The 15,938-nt window shown below is 55.5% G+C and overlaps 6 protein-coding genes across 6 annotated transcripts; 2 read left to right on the plus strand and 4 right to left on the minus strand.

Annotated features, from left to right (window-relative positions):
- Positions 1-396: 396 nt before the first annotated feature.
- A1O3_06703 (uncharacterized protein) lies at positions 397-2,454 on the minus strand (the record flags this gene model as incomplete). The annotated part of the gene is made up of 1 exon (XM_007736820.1): positions 397-2,454. One exon carries the CDS (start codon positions 2,452-2,454, stop codon positions 397-399), a length of 2,058 nt encoding a protein of 685 aa, XP_007735010.1.
- An 86-nt stretch (positions 2,455-2,540) lies between these two features.
- A1O3_06704 (uncharacterized protein) lies at positions 2,541-3,397 on the minus strand (the record flags this gene model as incomplete). The annotated part of the gene is made up of 4 exons (XM_007736821.1): positions 2,541-2,959; positions 3,019-3,110; positions 3,193-3,207; positions 3,315-3,397. The coding sequence occupies 4 exons, from the start codon at positions 3,395-3,397 to the stop codon at positions 2,541-2,543; spliced, it is 609 nt and encodes a 202-aa protein (XP_007735011.1).
- A 1,252-nt stretch (positions 3,398-4,649) lies between these two features.
- A1O3_06705 (lactam utilization protein lamB) lies at positions 4,650-5,520 on the minus strand (the record flags this gene model as incomplete). Its single annotated transcript, XM_007736822.1, has 3 exons — positions 4,650-5,191; positions 5,244-5,415; positions 5,464-5,520. 3 exons carry the CDS (start codon positions 5,518-5,520, stop codon positions 4,650-4,652), a joined length of 771 nt encoding a protein of 256 aa, XP_007735012.1.
- A 470-nt stretch (positions 5,521-5,990) lies between these two features.
- Positions 5,991-9,967, plus strand: A1O3_06706 (urea carboxylase; the record flags this gene model as incomplete). Its single annotated transcript, XM_007736823.1, has 4 exons — positions 5,991-6,455; positions 6,513-8,954; positions 9,041-9,617; positions 9,729-9,967. 4 exons carry the CDS (start codon positions 5,991-5,993, stop codon positions 9,965-9,967), a joined length of 3,723 nt encoding a protein of 1,240 aa, XP_007735013.1.
- Positions 9,968-10,271: 304 nt separating this feature from the next.
- Positions 10,272-11,285, minus strand: A1O3_06707 (uncharacterized protein; the record flags this gene model as incomplete). The annotated part of the gene is made up of 1 exon (XM_007736824.1): positions 10,272-11,285. The coding sequence occupies one exon, from the start codon at positions 11,283-11,285 to the stop codon at positions 10,272-10,274; it is 1,014 nt and encodes a 337-aa protein (XP_007735014.1).
- A 1,890-nt stretch (positions 11,286-13,175) lies between these two features.
- On the plus strand, positions 13,176-15,150 carry A1O3_06708 (electron-transferring-flavoprotein dehydrogenase; the record flags this gene model as incomplete). The annotated part of the gene is made up of 2 exons (XM_007736825.1): positions 13,176-14,989; positions 15,051-15,150. The coding sequence occupies 2 exons, from the start codon at positions 13,176-13,178 to the stop codon at positions 15,148-15,150; spliced, it is 1,914 nt and encodes a 637-aa protein (XP_007735015.1).
- Between the last annotated feature and the right edge of the window lie 788 nt (positions 15,151-15,938).

Raw genomic sequence — 15,938 nt, forward strand, 5'->3', positions numbered from 1 at the left:
ATGTAAAGATATACCGTATATACAATCATGACATGTAGGTAGACACACACACACACACACGCAGAGAGAGAGAGAGAGAGAGAGAGAGAGAGAGAGAGAGAGACAGAGAGACGGAGACAGAGACAGATAGGAACCCTACTTCATTCAATATCCGTAACCAATAGCCGGTCATTCCTCAATCCCAAAGTCTCTTCATTCAATGTCTGTGACCAATACCACTCATTCCTCAATCCCAGTCTCACACCAGCGCTTGATTAATGAGGTAGACATGCCAAAACAAGCAAAACAAGAGACAGGAGAGACAGCCCCAATGGCTTCCGTGGTCTCGATCCGTATCATGTAATGAAAATAAATGCTCATCATTCATGAACTACACTACTGCATGTTTGCAACATGTCAGTTGTAATTCATGATACCTTGGAACAGACTCTCTGGATCCATGGCAAAGTCCAGATCCAATTGAAGGTCATCCCATAGCCCGCGTGGCGGATGAGCAGCATTGTCTTGGGCTGGGAATGTCTCGTTGAGGACCGCCATGTTGTTGCTGCCGCCACCACCACTGCCACTAGTGGTCATCAGCCAGGAGTCATCGAAAATGAACTGGTCATCACCCCCACCGCCGGTACTGCCGCCGGTGTTAGGGTAGTTAGAGTTAGCACCGCGGACAGTGATGGAACGCGGCGTGAAAACCGTTTGCGAATCTCGTCGACAGTAGCTGCTGCCGGTAGTGTTCGGCGGAAGCCAATCGGTAGATTCGGGCCCGGGCCCCTGGCCAGGACCAGGACCAGGACCAGGGTTCGGGTTGCTGTTGTTGGTTACCGTCGAAGGGCGATGCGGTATCGAGGATGCCCGTCCCGCGTGTTGCGCCTGATCATTGGCCAAGTTGATCATGGTATTGGCGGCCAGTACCTCGGACGCTGATGATGATGACCCGTCCGTCGTCAGAGCGGTGGTGCTCGACGTTCCATTTGGAGGATTCACTGCTGTACCACCACTACCGCCCTGATTCCGCACGCGGCCTGAACTGTGCGAGCTTCGACGTGCTTGTTGCCGAGTGAAGAGGCTCAACTTCCCCTCCACCCCCGACAGGTTCTCCTGCAACGTCGAGGGCAAGTCCCAGAAATTGGCAAACTCGGTCAGGATCATGTGCATCACGGCAAATTTGGACTCGATGAAATCCAAGTTTGTATGAGGCGGTGCCAGCACTTTCCACCCCAGATGCACCACCGCCCCGTACCAGAGGGTGCTGGCCAGAAACGGATTCACATAGCGCACATGATGTTCCGAACTGCGCGACACAATGTGTAACAGTTCGTCGGCCGCTTCGATGTACTGTTGCATCCCCTGTCTCGTCGGGCCCAGGTGCAGACTGACCGACCCCCCCTCCGCTGTCGCCGACCCGTCCGTATGGTCGTTCTCGTTGAGGCGCAGGTCCTGTTGCGCCCCCCGATACGCATCCTGGTGGTTGATCATCATGCGCGTCAGCTGCGTCGTGACGTGAATGCTGTACATGGCGCTGTGCAGCTGTCGGGTCGCCACGCGCGTGGCCGGATCGTTGTCACCAAAGCTCAAGAATTGGTCCCGGTGCCGGAGACGTTTGGGAAGAGCCATACCAAAACATCGGAGTGCGTTGGCCAGGATGGCCAAGCTCTCGGTATTGTCCTTGGCCGAATCTCTGGGTGCTGGCCGCGAAGGCCCGTACTTACCGCCGCCAGGACGTGGGCTTCGAAACTTGGAAAACATGTGGCCCTCCAGCATGAAAGAGTTGAGCACGATGAACCAGGCCTTCGGACTCTGCGTCCCGCACTGCTGGAGCACTCTCAACCTGTCCAGCGGTTTCGTTTCCAAGAAGCAGCTAGGTTGAAACGTTCGGGCGAACCAGTCTTCGTCGCACACGGGGAACCGCGTCTCATTATCCCTCCAGTCGATCGCGGCCGGACAGCGTCGTATCGTGCTGGCAAAGACGTCCATCTCCCAAATGAACCACCACGTGCGCCGACGCTCTTCGATCTCGGTCCAAATTTGCGGATCCGTCTGCTCCGGTGTGTTGCCTCGGTCAACATGATGAAGATCGAGCTCATATGCCACCCGGACACAGACACCCAGCCGCCGCCAAGCGGACCCCCGGGCGCCTTTGATCAACTCCTGGAAAGTAAGTAGGACAAGGGCTTGGAGAACGCACAGAGGCGGGGCGTCGTGGGAGTGTTCTTTTAGCGCCTCATCGACGTACTGCTGAGACAAGGCTTCGAAGTACTGGGGTGGAAGCGACAGTCCAAGCGAGTCATCCAGAGGTTCGCCGTCTTCTGGGCGGGCAGAGTTGCCTGAAGGATCAAACCGGTATCGGGCAGAGAAGGAGAGGATGGAGGCCAGCAAAGCAACTAGCTGCGTCACCGAGGGGATGTTGGTCAGCTTGTTTCCAAAAGAAGGCTGATGGAACAGCGAAAGCGCCGTCATGTTGTCAAAATATAACTTGATGCTGTGCAAAAGACGGTCAGTCCATGTACGGCATATGCCACAACCTTGGTAGAGACATCAACGTACTATCCCTGGAGTGACTGCAACGGGATTCCCAGCACGGCGCACGCTTGGGTAATCCGGTTCAATCGCTCAGCTCCGTCATCCGACTTCCCAGGCTGATCGAGATCCGGAAGGGGACTTTCTTCGGTTGGTGGGACTGACGCGGTGTCATGGGAAGGATGCATGATATAGGCCAGCGTGTGCACATCAAGTGACGCTGACTCTGGCGTCAGGGGATAGTTATCCGGGGCCACATCGCTGAAATGGGGAGCTGGTCCTCCAGTGCTACTAGCTGAGGTCAAGCCGACAGGAGCATCCGCGTTGGTGGCGCGATCGGCGCTGAGATCTCGGTCAACGGCGGTGGCACCTTCGAGGCCGCTATGGGAGTTTGTCTGCTGTCTTTCCCAGGACTGCGATCGCCGCCTTTTGCGACGAGTCGTACCTACACCCGGAGTCGATTAGGATTTGCGCGGTAGGTCGAGATTCATGCAGGCCACTTACCCAACTTGGGTCCGGGTTTGGCAGCTTCCACGGGGTATTCGCAGCCTTGCTTGGTCTTGACGCATATCGAGCAGCGAGGCAGCAGCCGGTCACTGGAACAGAAGATGCACAAGTCAGTCGAGTGTTTTGCGGCCGCCTGTCGACCGAATGCGATTGTACAACGTCTTCACCCACCATTTGACCTTTCGCCTGAAGTAGATGGTAAGTCAGCCTTAGTCTTGGACGCCCATGTGGCCAGGGGTATCGCGGGGACCTGGATAAGGAGCCTCCCACCGCTAGTAGAAGACGCAACCTACCTCTTACAAAACTTGCATGCAAACTCGGGCCGTGCTGCGTCACCCGTTGATTCTGTTGGTTGTCCGGTCGCAGTTGTCGCCATTGTCTTTCTTTGTCTGTTTTTCCTGTGCTGGGCATGGACGAATGGGTGTTTCGGGGCGTCAACGCATTCTTCGCGCGAGGTGACAGAGAGTGAGGGTGAGGATGTAGGATGTAGTTGGCTGAGGCGAAGATCGAGGAGACAACGGAACGGTGGACCAAGACGAGTTCGACATGTACCGGGAAATGTGCGCTTCTTATCTCCACCAAGGAGGCTCCAGCTGCATCTTTCCCGGGGATGGCTAACTCGAAGGAGGCCAGGGCGTGTGCGATGCTGACTCTGGACAGTGGACACAGGCTCCCTGCAAGTTTGGTCCCCCGCATTCTGGGGGATTCGGGGCATGCATCTAAGCCTAAAGAGCCTAAAATTTCAAGGGCAGATGAGAAAAGCCGAGTGCTAGCCTAGCCTAGTGAGCCTTAGCACGAGGGGCTTAGGGGCCTAAGGCTCCCCTGTAGCCTTCCTCCCCAATAGCGCACCGGCAAAATCTGCGTTTGCAGCTAATCGGCGCTCTTTCAGCACCCTTCTGTCATTTTGGCGCAGCCTCTGTTGGTCCTGTGCGCCATCCCACCCAAACCTACCCAGCTTATCCAGCCTAACCGAACCCACTTGAACGAATGGAAGAGGCAAAACAAGAGCTGGCAGATGGCGGTGACACAATTTTCAAGCCACAGGATCATCCTGAGCCGGAAGTTACAGTAGAATGTGACCAAGTCCCTCCTCTCAATGCACCAAGCTAGATGCGTGCGATCTTCGATCCTCTTTATTACTCCGTACACCAACGGCCCAAATTCTCAAGGCGTCGTCGACAAGGGAAAAAGTTCTCTGGCAGCGTCCATCGTTGACTTACTTTAAAGCCCACTCAGAACAGAGAAGAACAGAAAGCAGCACACAAGAAAAAGCAATCTACAAACCTGCTACTCCAGGACCACAGTGGGAATGACAAATGACAAATACGGAGTACAAGAATACTCCGTACTCTACACAGACATACTCCAGGTCTTAGCCCCAGGAACTCCAGGGCCCAAGCCCACGGGGCATTATGTGGGCATCGTGGCGGCAGAGCTAAGGGGCGACGGGCGATATTTATTCGACCGAAACCCACCGAAAGGGAGACAACATCTGGTATTTACCCCATTCGTTACTCCTGGGCCTTCTATTCTCCTTTAGCTGGAACCGCACTTGACCAAGCAAGATGAGTACCAAGAAGGAAGAGCTGGGCCTAGCCTAAAGAGCCTATCATGACGGGCTGGTTCATTCATTGCCTCCCTTGGCTTTGGTTGAACTCGTCGATAACCTCTTTGGTGGTCTTGATGATACCGAGACATCCGGGCGAGTCGGAATGACAGCAAATGCTGACGGGATAGTCCTTGACGGGCAGCTGTACGATACTCCCATCTGTTGCGGTGACCGACTGCGTGTTGAGCTGCTGGCTGACGTGCTTTCTCACGTCCTCCAGCTCCCACGCCTTTTTCTTCCTGTCAATGACGAGCATTCCATCGCTGCTGTACTTGACATCCCCATACAACTCGGCCCAGAAGGGTATACCGAGATCGTTGGCCGCTTTCTCCATGTTGGTGCCTGCCAGACCGAAGACGGGGACCCCGGGGGGAATGCCCTGCATGACTGCTTTGGCCACTTCGTAGTCCCGGCACATCATTCCATACAGAATCCCGTGTGGCTTGACATGATGCAGCGGGACGCCTTCTCGATCCAGGAACCCTTTCAAGGCGCCAACTTGGTAGACGGTGATGGCGGTCAACTCGTCGGACGACATTTTGATCTCCCGCCGACCGAAACCTGTTCCCCGGTCAGAAGCATGCACCACGACCTAGTGATCTATGCTACTTACCCTGGATGTCGGGAAGTCCGGGGTGGGCGCCCACTTTGACGTTATATTTCTTGCAGTTCCGAACCGTCTCCTGCATGATCAACGGGTCGCCGGCGTGAAAGCCACAAGCGACATTGGCATGATCGATCAGTGGCAGGAGTTCCAGGTCCGGACCGCACACATAGTTCCCATACTAAGATCTGATCAGCAGACACCTGGTCATTGGCCGCCGTGAACTTACAGCCTCCCCCAGATCTACATTCAGAAGGGCCTTGTGTTTGATTGGTGGAGGAACCATGTTGTAGAGACGCTGTCGACCAGTCTTGCGGAGGCCTTGCCGTCAACGGAAAGAAACCTGGATCAGATCACTCACAAACCCAATCTTTTGAACAAATTGTGCCTCAGGACAGAGAGTCGATCGTATCTTTCCGACAAGCGGTTCCAACCACACTATCTATCCGAGCGAAGGAAACTGCCCCATCATTTATATTGAATCAAATAACGTCACCCGGACGGAGATGAACGAGAGGGGGAGAACGATAAGCTCCGCTCCGCCGGTATCTCAATCTTTGGGGGGAGCTCATGGCTTTGGTGAGATCCAATAACGGCATTCCTTGACCGTTCTTGATACCCAATGATCAAGTCTATCACGGCCAGAAGCATTCTCATAATGCATGGCCACAAGTCCCCGAGCCCCTCAGTCTCCAAGTGGTTCTTCGCACTCGTGCCGCACCCTTTGTCCATCATCCATCTCATTGAACACGTATGATGGAGAAACTCAAGACGTTACTTGTTGCGAATCGAGGCGAGATTGCAGTTCGCATCTGCAGGACTGCTCGTGAACTAGGCATCAAGACCATCTCCATCTATACCGCAGCCGATGCAGCCTCTGCCCATGTTGGGGCCGCCGATGAAGCCGTGCTTCTGTCGGGTCCCGATGCGAAGGGATACATCGACGCAGAACAGATTGTCGAAATCGCCAAATACAAAGGCGCTGATGCTGTGATCCCCGGGTATGGCTTTCTTTCTGAGAATACTGACTTCGCCCGACATGTGACAGAGAGCGGGATGGTCTTCGTCGGGCCAAGTCCTAAGTGCATCGAGGATTTCGGCATCAAACATACTGCTCGTGAGCTTGCGGCAAAGGCTGATGTCCCCATCGTTCCTGGAACCAAGGGTCTGGTTGGTTCAGAAGAAGAAGCGGTGGCGAAAGCCAAACAGCTAGGATATCCTGTGGGTTGACTTTCTCGAGGATGTCCGGAAAACAGTCTTGGTTAACCACGATTCCAGGTCATGCTCAAAGCCACGGCAGGTGGAGGTGGCATGGGCTTGATGGCATGCAGTGATGAGACGGCCGTCCGGGAGTCATTCAAGACCGTCAAGTCTCGAGGCGAAACTCTTTTCAAGAATTCCGGGCTGTTCATTGAGAAATACTTCCCGGCTGCGCATCACATTGAAGTCCAAGTATTTGGCAATGCACTTGGCCAGGCAATTCACTTTGGCGAGCGCGAGTGTTCCATCCAACGTCGCCATCAAAAGGTCATTGAGGAATGTCCCAGTCCGTTCCTTGCCGAGCACCCGGAGCTCCGTGAGAAACTGGGGTCAGCCGCCGTCCGGCTCGCCGAGTCGATCAATTACGGATCAGCAGGGACCATCGAGTACCTTGTCGACGACGCATCAGCCGACTTCTTCTTCCTCGAGATGAACACGCGGCTACAGGTAGAACACGGCATTACAGAACTGTGCTACGGAGTCGACCTAGTCGAGCTGATGCTGAAGCAAGCCGATGCGGAGCTGTGCGGGAAGGGTGGTCTTGACGGTGACTATCTTCAGAGCCTTCAACCAAAAGGTCCGACCGGAGCGGCCATTGAAGTGCGTGTCTACGCGGAGAATCCGGCGAAGAACTACGCCCCGTCTCCCGGGACCTTGCAGCAAGTGTCGTGGAAGGAAGTCCCAGGATCGAGGATTGACGGCTGGGTCCATACCGGCACAAAAGTCACGTCGTTCTATGATCCATTGCTCGCTAAGGTCATGGTGCACGCCTCCGACAGAGCCGAGGCCATCAAAGGAATGACCGAGATGCTCGAGGGTTCCAAGATCTTCGGACCGCCCACGAACATCGAGTTTCTAGCAACCATTCTCCAAGACAGCACGTTCCGAGGGGGCAGGACCATCACCAAGTTTCTCGACACCTTCGACTATCAGCCTCACGCAATCGACGTGCTGCAAGGCGGAGCCTACACGCTAGTCGAAGACTGGCCTGGACGACCAACCATTGGTAAAGGCTTTTCACACACAGGACCCATGGATCCAGTGGCGTTCCGTGTCGCCAACGCCCTCGTCGGCAATCCTCCTGGCAAAGAAGGGTTGGAGATCACACTCAGCGGACCGGACTTGAGATTTCTGGGCCCTGCCATCGTGGCACTCTGTGGAGCGCCCATGGAAGCCAAGTTGGACGGTGAAGCCGTGTCCATGTGGACGCGAATCAAGGTCGAAGCCGGCCAGCGCTTGACGATAGGGAAGACGACCGGTGGCGGATGCAGATCATACTTGGCCATCCACGGTGGGCTGCCCAGTATCGCAACATGGTTTAGATCCAAGTCGACGGCCCCGATGACCAATGTCGGCGGTTACCAAGGCCGAGCGCTTGCAGCGGGCGACCTCTTGATGATCACCAAGGATCTACCAGAGATCCAGGGTGAGCTCAAGATTCCAGACCATCTGATCCCATCTTATCCGGCAGAATGGGACTTATTTTCCATGCCGGGCCCTTACGACGCGGGCTTCATTACCGATGACTCGATCGAGGAGTTCTACAACAGCACCTACACGATTTCACACAACGCTGCTCGAGGGGGCATCCGGCTTCTGGGGCCTAAGCCCAAATGGGCGCGGCCTGATGGCGGTGAAGGCGGCGCGCATCCGTCGAATGTCATTGAGTACGGGTATCCTGTGGGCACGCTGAACTGGACGGGAGACGACCCATGCCTGTTCCCCGTGGACGCACCAGACTTTGGCGGGTTTGTGTCAGCCACGACCATCATCAAGGCCGACTACTGGCGAATGGGCCAGATGAAGGCCGGCAATAAGTTGCGCTTCCATCGGATCTCGTACCAGGACGCCATGGCCAAGCGGAACGAAGTCGAAACTTTTCTCGCTCTGATCCACGACTGCTGCCACAGCAAAGCTGAATTCGGGGACGTCTCCCCCCTGAAGTATGAAGGGTTTCCCCCGTCGACCGAGAGCAAGGGCTGGGAGGCGGCACTAATCCACCAGATCCCTGAAAAGGGCAACCAACCGCTCGTTTCCTACCGCCAGGGCGGCGATGACTTCCTTCTCATCGACTACGGGCATGGCTCCTTCAACCTCAACTACCGATGCCGTGCCGTGGCGCTGTATCGCAAGCTAAAGGAGAGTACGGGTGACATCTCGTTCGCCAATGGGGTTCTCCAGACGGGCATGGCATCGGGCAATTCCCTGATGATCTACTTCGACTCCCTGAAGGTGCCCCGCCAGACAATACTGGAGTATCTGCTTAGACTCGAGGCCGAACTCGGCGACTTGAGTGAAGCCAAATTCCCCAGTCGCAAATACAAACTGCCCATCACATTTGAGAGCCAACGGCAAAGAGACAGTCTTCAGAGGTATATGCAGACGCAGAGACCATATGCGGCTTATCTGCCTGATCCTATGGAATTTCTTGCGAAGAACAACGCATTGACTAAGCAACAGGTGAGTTAAAATCAACTAGAAGTTCCCTTCCATTTGCTGCTGGGACTGTTCTCGGATGACAGACTGACCGACAACCACCCAACCAGCTGAAGGACATCTTCACCAAATCTTCCTTGATGGTGGTTGCAGTAGGATTCTTCGTGGCGCTGCCGATCGCTCTTCCAATCGATCCGAGACAACGCCTCCAGTCCCCGAAAATGAACCCTTCTCGTGTACACACACCCGAAGGCCAAGTCGGCTGGGGCGGATCATGCATGGCCATCTACAACGTAGAATCGCCCGGCGGGTATATGAACACAGGGCTTTCCATTCCCGGCGCAGACATTCTGGGGTACAAAAAAGGATACAATTCCGAACGGCCCTGGCTATTCGAGGATTTCGACCAGATCACATTCTACGAGGTCAGCGAGGACGAGTACGAAGATCTGATGGCTACGTTCCGCAGCGGCCGGTATGAATACCAGTACGAGGATACCGTGTTTGACATGAAAGAGCACAACACACTGCTGAGAGACACCAAAGATGAAGTGGCCCAGATCCGCGCCAGACAGCGTGAAGCGCAGGCCGAGATGGACAAATTGGAGAAAGAGCTGCTGGCCAAATGGAGCAAGGAAAAGGAAGCCAACAAGATCAGCACAAATACTATTGATCAGTTGCTGCACGGTAAGTTTTCCAGGCACTTTTGGTCTTTGATCAAATTGGGCACGGATTGTTCGGCCTTCTGAATGCACGCACACAGCCAGGCAAGAGACTGACATGTTCTCTTCCTTATAGATCCGGAGATTATTGTAGTCGAAGCGCCCCTGAACGCCAACGTCTGGAAAGTGGAGGTCAAGGAAGGCGACACGGTCGAACTCGAGCAAACCGTTTCCATTCTGGAGGCCATGAAGCTCGAAATCCCGGTCAAGACGGAACCAAGCATGACAGGGGCCACGGTGGAGAAAGTACTGGTTAAGCCTAATGATGTTGTTGATGCTGGGAAACCGTTGATGCTGTTACGGAAAGCAAAATAGGCAAGCAATTTGAAGAGAGGGATTATAGCATTACCCCGTACACCGACCTGTTTGCTGGTCGTTCGTCATCAGCGGAGCAAGGAACGCCCAGTGGAAAGTGTTGACCGAGAACAAAAGGAATTGACCAGACCAGGCGAGACAAATGAGATGAAAGAGCGACGCGGATGAGTGTTGGCAACGTATATATATGTATATATCCAGACAGTAGGCCACGACGATTGTTCGGGTCGCTACGCATCTGGGTACGTCGACGTCGATGCAGGTCCAGACCTTTACACCTTTACCTTTTCGTCCCGTCTTCAGTTCAGTCCTCATCCACGCCAACAATGGCGGAGCTCACGGTCCACAATTTCTTCGCGGCATCCTCGTCATAAGCCCATTCGGCGTATCCCGGGGCGTCCAGGCGGGAAGCCTCTTCGGGGTCGGCGGGCGGCGACACGGCACAGTCGTCGAGAAACTTGCCTCCTTTGCCGTGTAGTTCCTTGTCGACGGCGGCCAGCACGGTGGTGGCGGCGCCCTGGTCGCGGGACTTCATGACGCGCCGGACCTCGGGCAGGGCCATCAGCTGCGAGAAGTCGACGTGGACCTGCAACGAGGTCTCGATGCCGCCGGGATGCAGCGACCAGGCGTGCAAGCCACGATGGCCGTAGCGGCGCTCGATCTCGTTGGCCATGTAGATGTTGGCGGTCTTGGACTGGCCGTAGGCGGTGAAGGGGGCGTAAGCACCCGGTCGCGACAACGTGAGGTCGTCCCACACGATCGGCGACTGGCGGTGGCCGATGCTGGAGACGCAGACGATGCGCGACGGAAAGTCCGGCGAGGCCGCCGCGGACGCCAGCAGCGTCGGCTTCAGCAGCTGGAACAAGAGGAAGTGGCCCAGATGGTTCGTCTGGAACTGGGCCTCGTGGCCGTCCGCCGTCAGCTGGCGCTCCGGCAAGGCCATGATCCCCGCGTTGGCAACCAGCACGTTCAGGCGGGATTCGCGCGCCAGGAAGTCCCGCGCGCACGCGCGCACGCTGGCCATCGACGCCGTGTCCAGCTGCAGCAGCTCGAGGCGGCCGGGTTCTAGGATATCGGCCAGCGCCGCCCGCCCTTTGTCCAGATTGCGCGCCGTCGCGTAGATCTTGGCCCCGGTCGCCGCGAGCGCCCGCACCGTTTCGACCCCGAGTCCGGACGACGTGCCCGTCACGAGCATCACTTTGTCGCGAAGCGCCCCCGCAAGTCCGTTGTCTTGGATGATTTGTAGAGCCGTCGGCCGCGCGTCGCCAGGGCCGTCGAGCGACGTGGGGAGATGGGCTTGGGCGTAGCGGGTGGTCATGGTGATGTATGTGCCACAGAATGGAATGGAACCCGACTTGAAAGGTGTGTGTGTTTGTATGTCTGTTTAGAAATGGCACCAGACTTGAAAGGGGTGTGTCTTTGTATGTCTGTTTAGAAAAGGCCCCTGACTTGAAAGGGGGGTGTGTGTGTTTGTTTGTATGTCTGTTTAGAAATGGAATGAACCCCGACTTAAAAGCCTAAAGACTCGACGACAATGACAGGGCAAATATCTCCAAACCGATCGATATAACAACTGTGGCGCTCTGCTCGACTTTGTCTGTGTCTCTGTCTGTGTAGGAGTAAGGTCCCCTTTTGCGTGTGCTTGTTGCTCACCTTGGAAAACATCAGATGCGACTCGGCCATTGCAGCTCTTCAGGTATTTATACAGTACAGTCCAGTGCAGTCCACGTCGATTGATTTGGTAGCACGAGGCTGAAGACAGAAGAGCATTGTATGATTGGGCCGGCTGAGCTGCGATGGGCTGACACAAACTCCGGGTGGAGCCTCTTGAGCCCGTCGCCACGCACGAGCGCGGAAGAGGCATAAAGTTCCTCCGCGGTGACAGAGCACAGAGTACGTATATACCTTACTGTAGCGTCTACGATTACAATATCCAGAGGGAGAACGCACATTGCTGACATCGGACATACGGAGTACGCACAGTGCTGACATCTGATCTACGGAGTGCCCGTATTTACCGGCTGAGCGAGGACGGGAGCTGTATGGAACCCGGACGATTCATTCCATTGCCCGAGCTGAGCCCAGACGTAGTAGTAGATGTAGATGGAAGTCTTCATTACACATACTGGACGGACTGCAGTACCTAGGTTGGAGAAGAGTAGACAGTCATACACCTCCTACTAGTTACAGTGCCCTGAACCCCGGCCAAAGACAGCAGGATATGGTCAGCTTCGACTCAACTCGGGTCGGCTACGTTGATGAGGAAACCAATGTCTTGGGAATGGATGGATGCTCTTCCGTTAGATACTTTGCGGCTATGTCGATACTGGATACTGGATGCTGTGCGTGCTCTCGATGCCCAATAAGGTAGACGCGGTATCTGACATCGGTGAGCCCTCCCTGCAGCGCCGTGCTTGCCCTTTACCGCCACGGCAGCTCTCCCTCGCTCTTTGTTCCGTACGGTATCTTTGTTCCGTACTGTCACCTAGGTAGGTAGATGAGAAGCAGTCCGTCGTTGTAGGCAGACCCCCATGGGGTATGTATGGATGGTAGGGCCAGCTGGCGGACAAGGGCAAGAGCAAGGCAATATCCCTTATGGGCGCTGGTCACGACTCCGACGCGTGTATAGAACAGATGCGGTCTGTCGCAGAAAGCGCGAGAGCATCAGACTTCTAGAGGATTGCTGGTCGATTGCTGGTCACAATTGCCTTTTGGCGGCTCACCTGGGGGACAGGCAGACAGCTCTTTAGGCGGGTAGATGTCAATTGTCGGTGGGTGCCTCTTTTTGCTGAATGCGCGATGCATTCCAGGCAGGGCGGCAGATGCAGATAATCATTCATCTAATAATACCAACTTTGTCTCTTGGAAGCTACAAGGCAGGCGTCCCTTAGGTTAACACTTAACGTGGACCCGATACCGGACGAGAATCAGGCTTGACCCTCGCCGACCATCGCCGCACTTGGACGCTGCTGTTTTGCTTGGGATCACGTCGTCGCTTATTGGTGGGCGATTCTCGCCCTGGCCGCCCTCGAATCCCTAGGGCCGAGGCTACCCGTAAGCAACCCTTGGAGACCTCGCCGACTCGGGGGACTGACGTCTTTGGGCCACACGCTGCAGGCCGATTTCAAGCTGCGCCCGTGTTTTGTTCGTCTACCAAAGAGTCACTGCTCCGTCCCTCGAGCTCTGTTGTCTGGGTTGGACAGCCACAATGGCCTCCAAACATGTTACCAGGCCTCTACTGAGGCTCACGACTCCGATCCAGCCATGCCGCTCCTTCTCCAGACCGGCCGCATCGCTGCTGAGCATTGACGCCCTTCCCACACAGCGAAGAGCTGCGATTCGGAGCACGAGAGCAAGACCCCTCTTTGTCGCCGGCCAGAGGCGTGCCATATCGGCCAGCTTACAGCGTCGATATGCTGACGTGGACGCGGACGAAAGCTTCGACCCGGCAAGCGTCGAGCGAGAGTCGGACGAAGTCGACGTGTGCATCGTGGGTGCAGGCCCCGCTGGATTGAGCGCCGCCATTCGGTTAAAACAGCTGGCCAACGAGGCGGGCAACGAAGACTTCCGAGTCGTGGTTCTGGAAAAGGCGGGTGAAGTTGGCGCACACATTGTCTCTGGCAACGTGCTGGAGCCGCGGGCGATCAACGAGCTCCTGCCCGACTGGCTGGCCGAGGACAATGAGAACAGGTTCACGGGCGCCACGCCTGCCGGGTCCGACAAGATGCGGTTTTTGACCAAGTCGGCCGCCATCCCCATACCCGCGCCGCCGCAGATGCACAACAAGGGCAACTACATCATCAGTCTGAGTCAATTCACCAAATGGCTGGGCGAGCGTGCCGAAGAGGTGGGGGTGGAAATCTATGCTGGCTTTGCTGGAGCCGAAATCCTATACAACCGCGAGGGCGCAGTCAAGGGGGTCGCAACCAATGACCAAGGTGTAGGACGGGATGGCAAGGCCAAGTCCAACTTCGAACGGGGCATGGAGTTCCACGCACGCTTGACTCTGCTTGCGGAAGGCTGCCACGGCAGTCTGACCAAGCAAGTCTCCAAAAAATATGATCTCAGAAGAGATTCCCAGCCACAGACATACGGCCTGGGAGTGAAGGAAGTGTGGGAGATCCAGCCGGAAAAGTTCAAGAAAGGGGAAATCTCCCACACCATGGGCTACCCCTTGTCCAAAGATACCTATGGCGGCGGTTGGATGTATCACTTTGGTGATAACCTCGTCAGTCTGGGACTGGTCGTGGGGCTGGACTATTCCAACCCTTGGATCTCCCCCTACGGCGAATTCCAGCGCTTGAAGTTGCACCCCTTCTACAAATCTGTGCTTGAAGGCGGCAAATGCATCGCGTACGGAGCTCGTGCCCTCAATGAAGGCGGCTTTCAGTCCATCCCCAAGTGTGCATTCCCTGGCGGCGCATTGATCGGCGACACTGCCGGATTCCTCAACGTGCCCAAGATCAAGGGTACGCACACGTCCATGAAATCAGGCATGCTGGCGGCCGAAGCCGCCTACGATGCCCTCAACGCCAACAAGGAAGCGACCACCATCTTCCTGTACAACTACGAGGACGCACTGCGAGAAAGCTGGATTTGGCCCGAGCTCAAAGCTGTGCGGAACATGCGACCATCTTTCCACAACCCGCTGGGGATTTATGGCGGTATCATGTACTCGGGCCTCGATGCCTTTATCTTCCGCGGCAAGACTCCTTGGACGCTAAAGCACAAGAAGCCCGATTGGGCCAACACCAAACCGGCCGACCAGTGTCCCAAAATCGAGTACCCAAAGCCGGATGGCGAAATCACCTTTGACATCCTCACAAGCGTCTCACGCACGGGCACGAACCACGAGGAAGATCAGCCCGTGCACTTGCAGGTCAAGGATTGGGATGAACATGCACGCAAAGAGTGGCCCAAGTACAAGGGCGTGGAGAACCGATTTTGCCCCGCTGGTGTGTATGAGTATGTGGAGGATGATACCAAGGATATTGGAGTCCGGTTCCAGATCAACTCTCAGAAGTAAGTCGCTGTTTTCGTCCATTTTGGTTGGCCATCGAGGTCTGACAAAGAACCGTAATAGTTGCATCCATTGCAAAACCTGCGATATCAAAGTCCCAGATCAGGATATCAACTGGCAAACTCCGCAAGGTGGTGAGGGTCCGAGCTACAGTATTACTTGAGCGAATGGTGAAGAGGGCTGGCGCTGTCGACGTGTCCTGACATCCTCCTGAACAAGGATCTAATCGCCCGGAAGGTTGGCAGCTTGCAGAACGAAGACTGTAACAATAAGCTCTTTAGTAGCAGGGGGAAATCGTACCAACCGAGCCTACCGTCGCAACGGCTCCATTGATATCCAGCCGGATCGACTAAGTTGCTCGTCCAACCAGTCATCCTCGTTTGGAGACTGCCTCAGGTGCATCAGCTCGGCCTGGTTCTCTTTCCTTTGGTCTAGCATAGTTTGGTATCTCGTCAGCATTAGCAGATGCCACCGCCTGCGAGTGCACGAGAGGTCATGCTTCGGCATATCCATGGTGATAAATAACAGCCCGGCGGTGTCGGAGTGCACAGTCGCTATTAAGTCTTTTTTGTGAATGGATTTTGCCGGCCTGGATCTGGGGATGCGCCAGCCCATGGGGCCATGGAGCTGGGGCGCGGCCTGGCCATAGCTGACGTCGGACTGGCAACCATGCCCCGGGGTAGAGGTTAACGCCATTATTCTCATCAAGGAATTGCTCTCTATTAGTCGATAGCTGATCTCGGAAGAGGAATGCTGAAACGGATACACGCCGCAGCTGGCGCCCCTAATATAATACCAGGACGAGGCGATGAAGCGGCCGCACCGTGACATTCCCATATCACTTCCTATCACTTGTACAGCCAGGACCGTCCTTGGAAAGGTGCCTCTAGTAGTGATAAGATGCTGACAAGAAGTCTGCTGCTCAGTGATGCGTATTCTGTACTCTGGACT

Source organism: Capronia epimyces (genome assembly GCF_000585565.1).
Source record: "Capronia epimyces CBS 606.96 chromosome Unknown aczIQ-supercont1.5, whole genome shotgun sequence".
Lineage (NCBI taxonomy): Eukaryota > Fungi > Ascomycota > Eurotiomycetes > Chaetothyriales > Herpotrichiellaceae > Capronia > Capronia epimyces.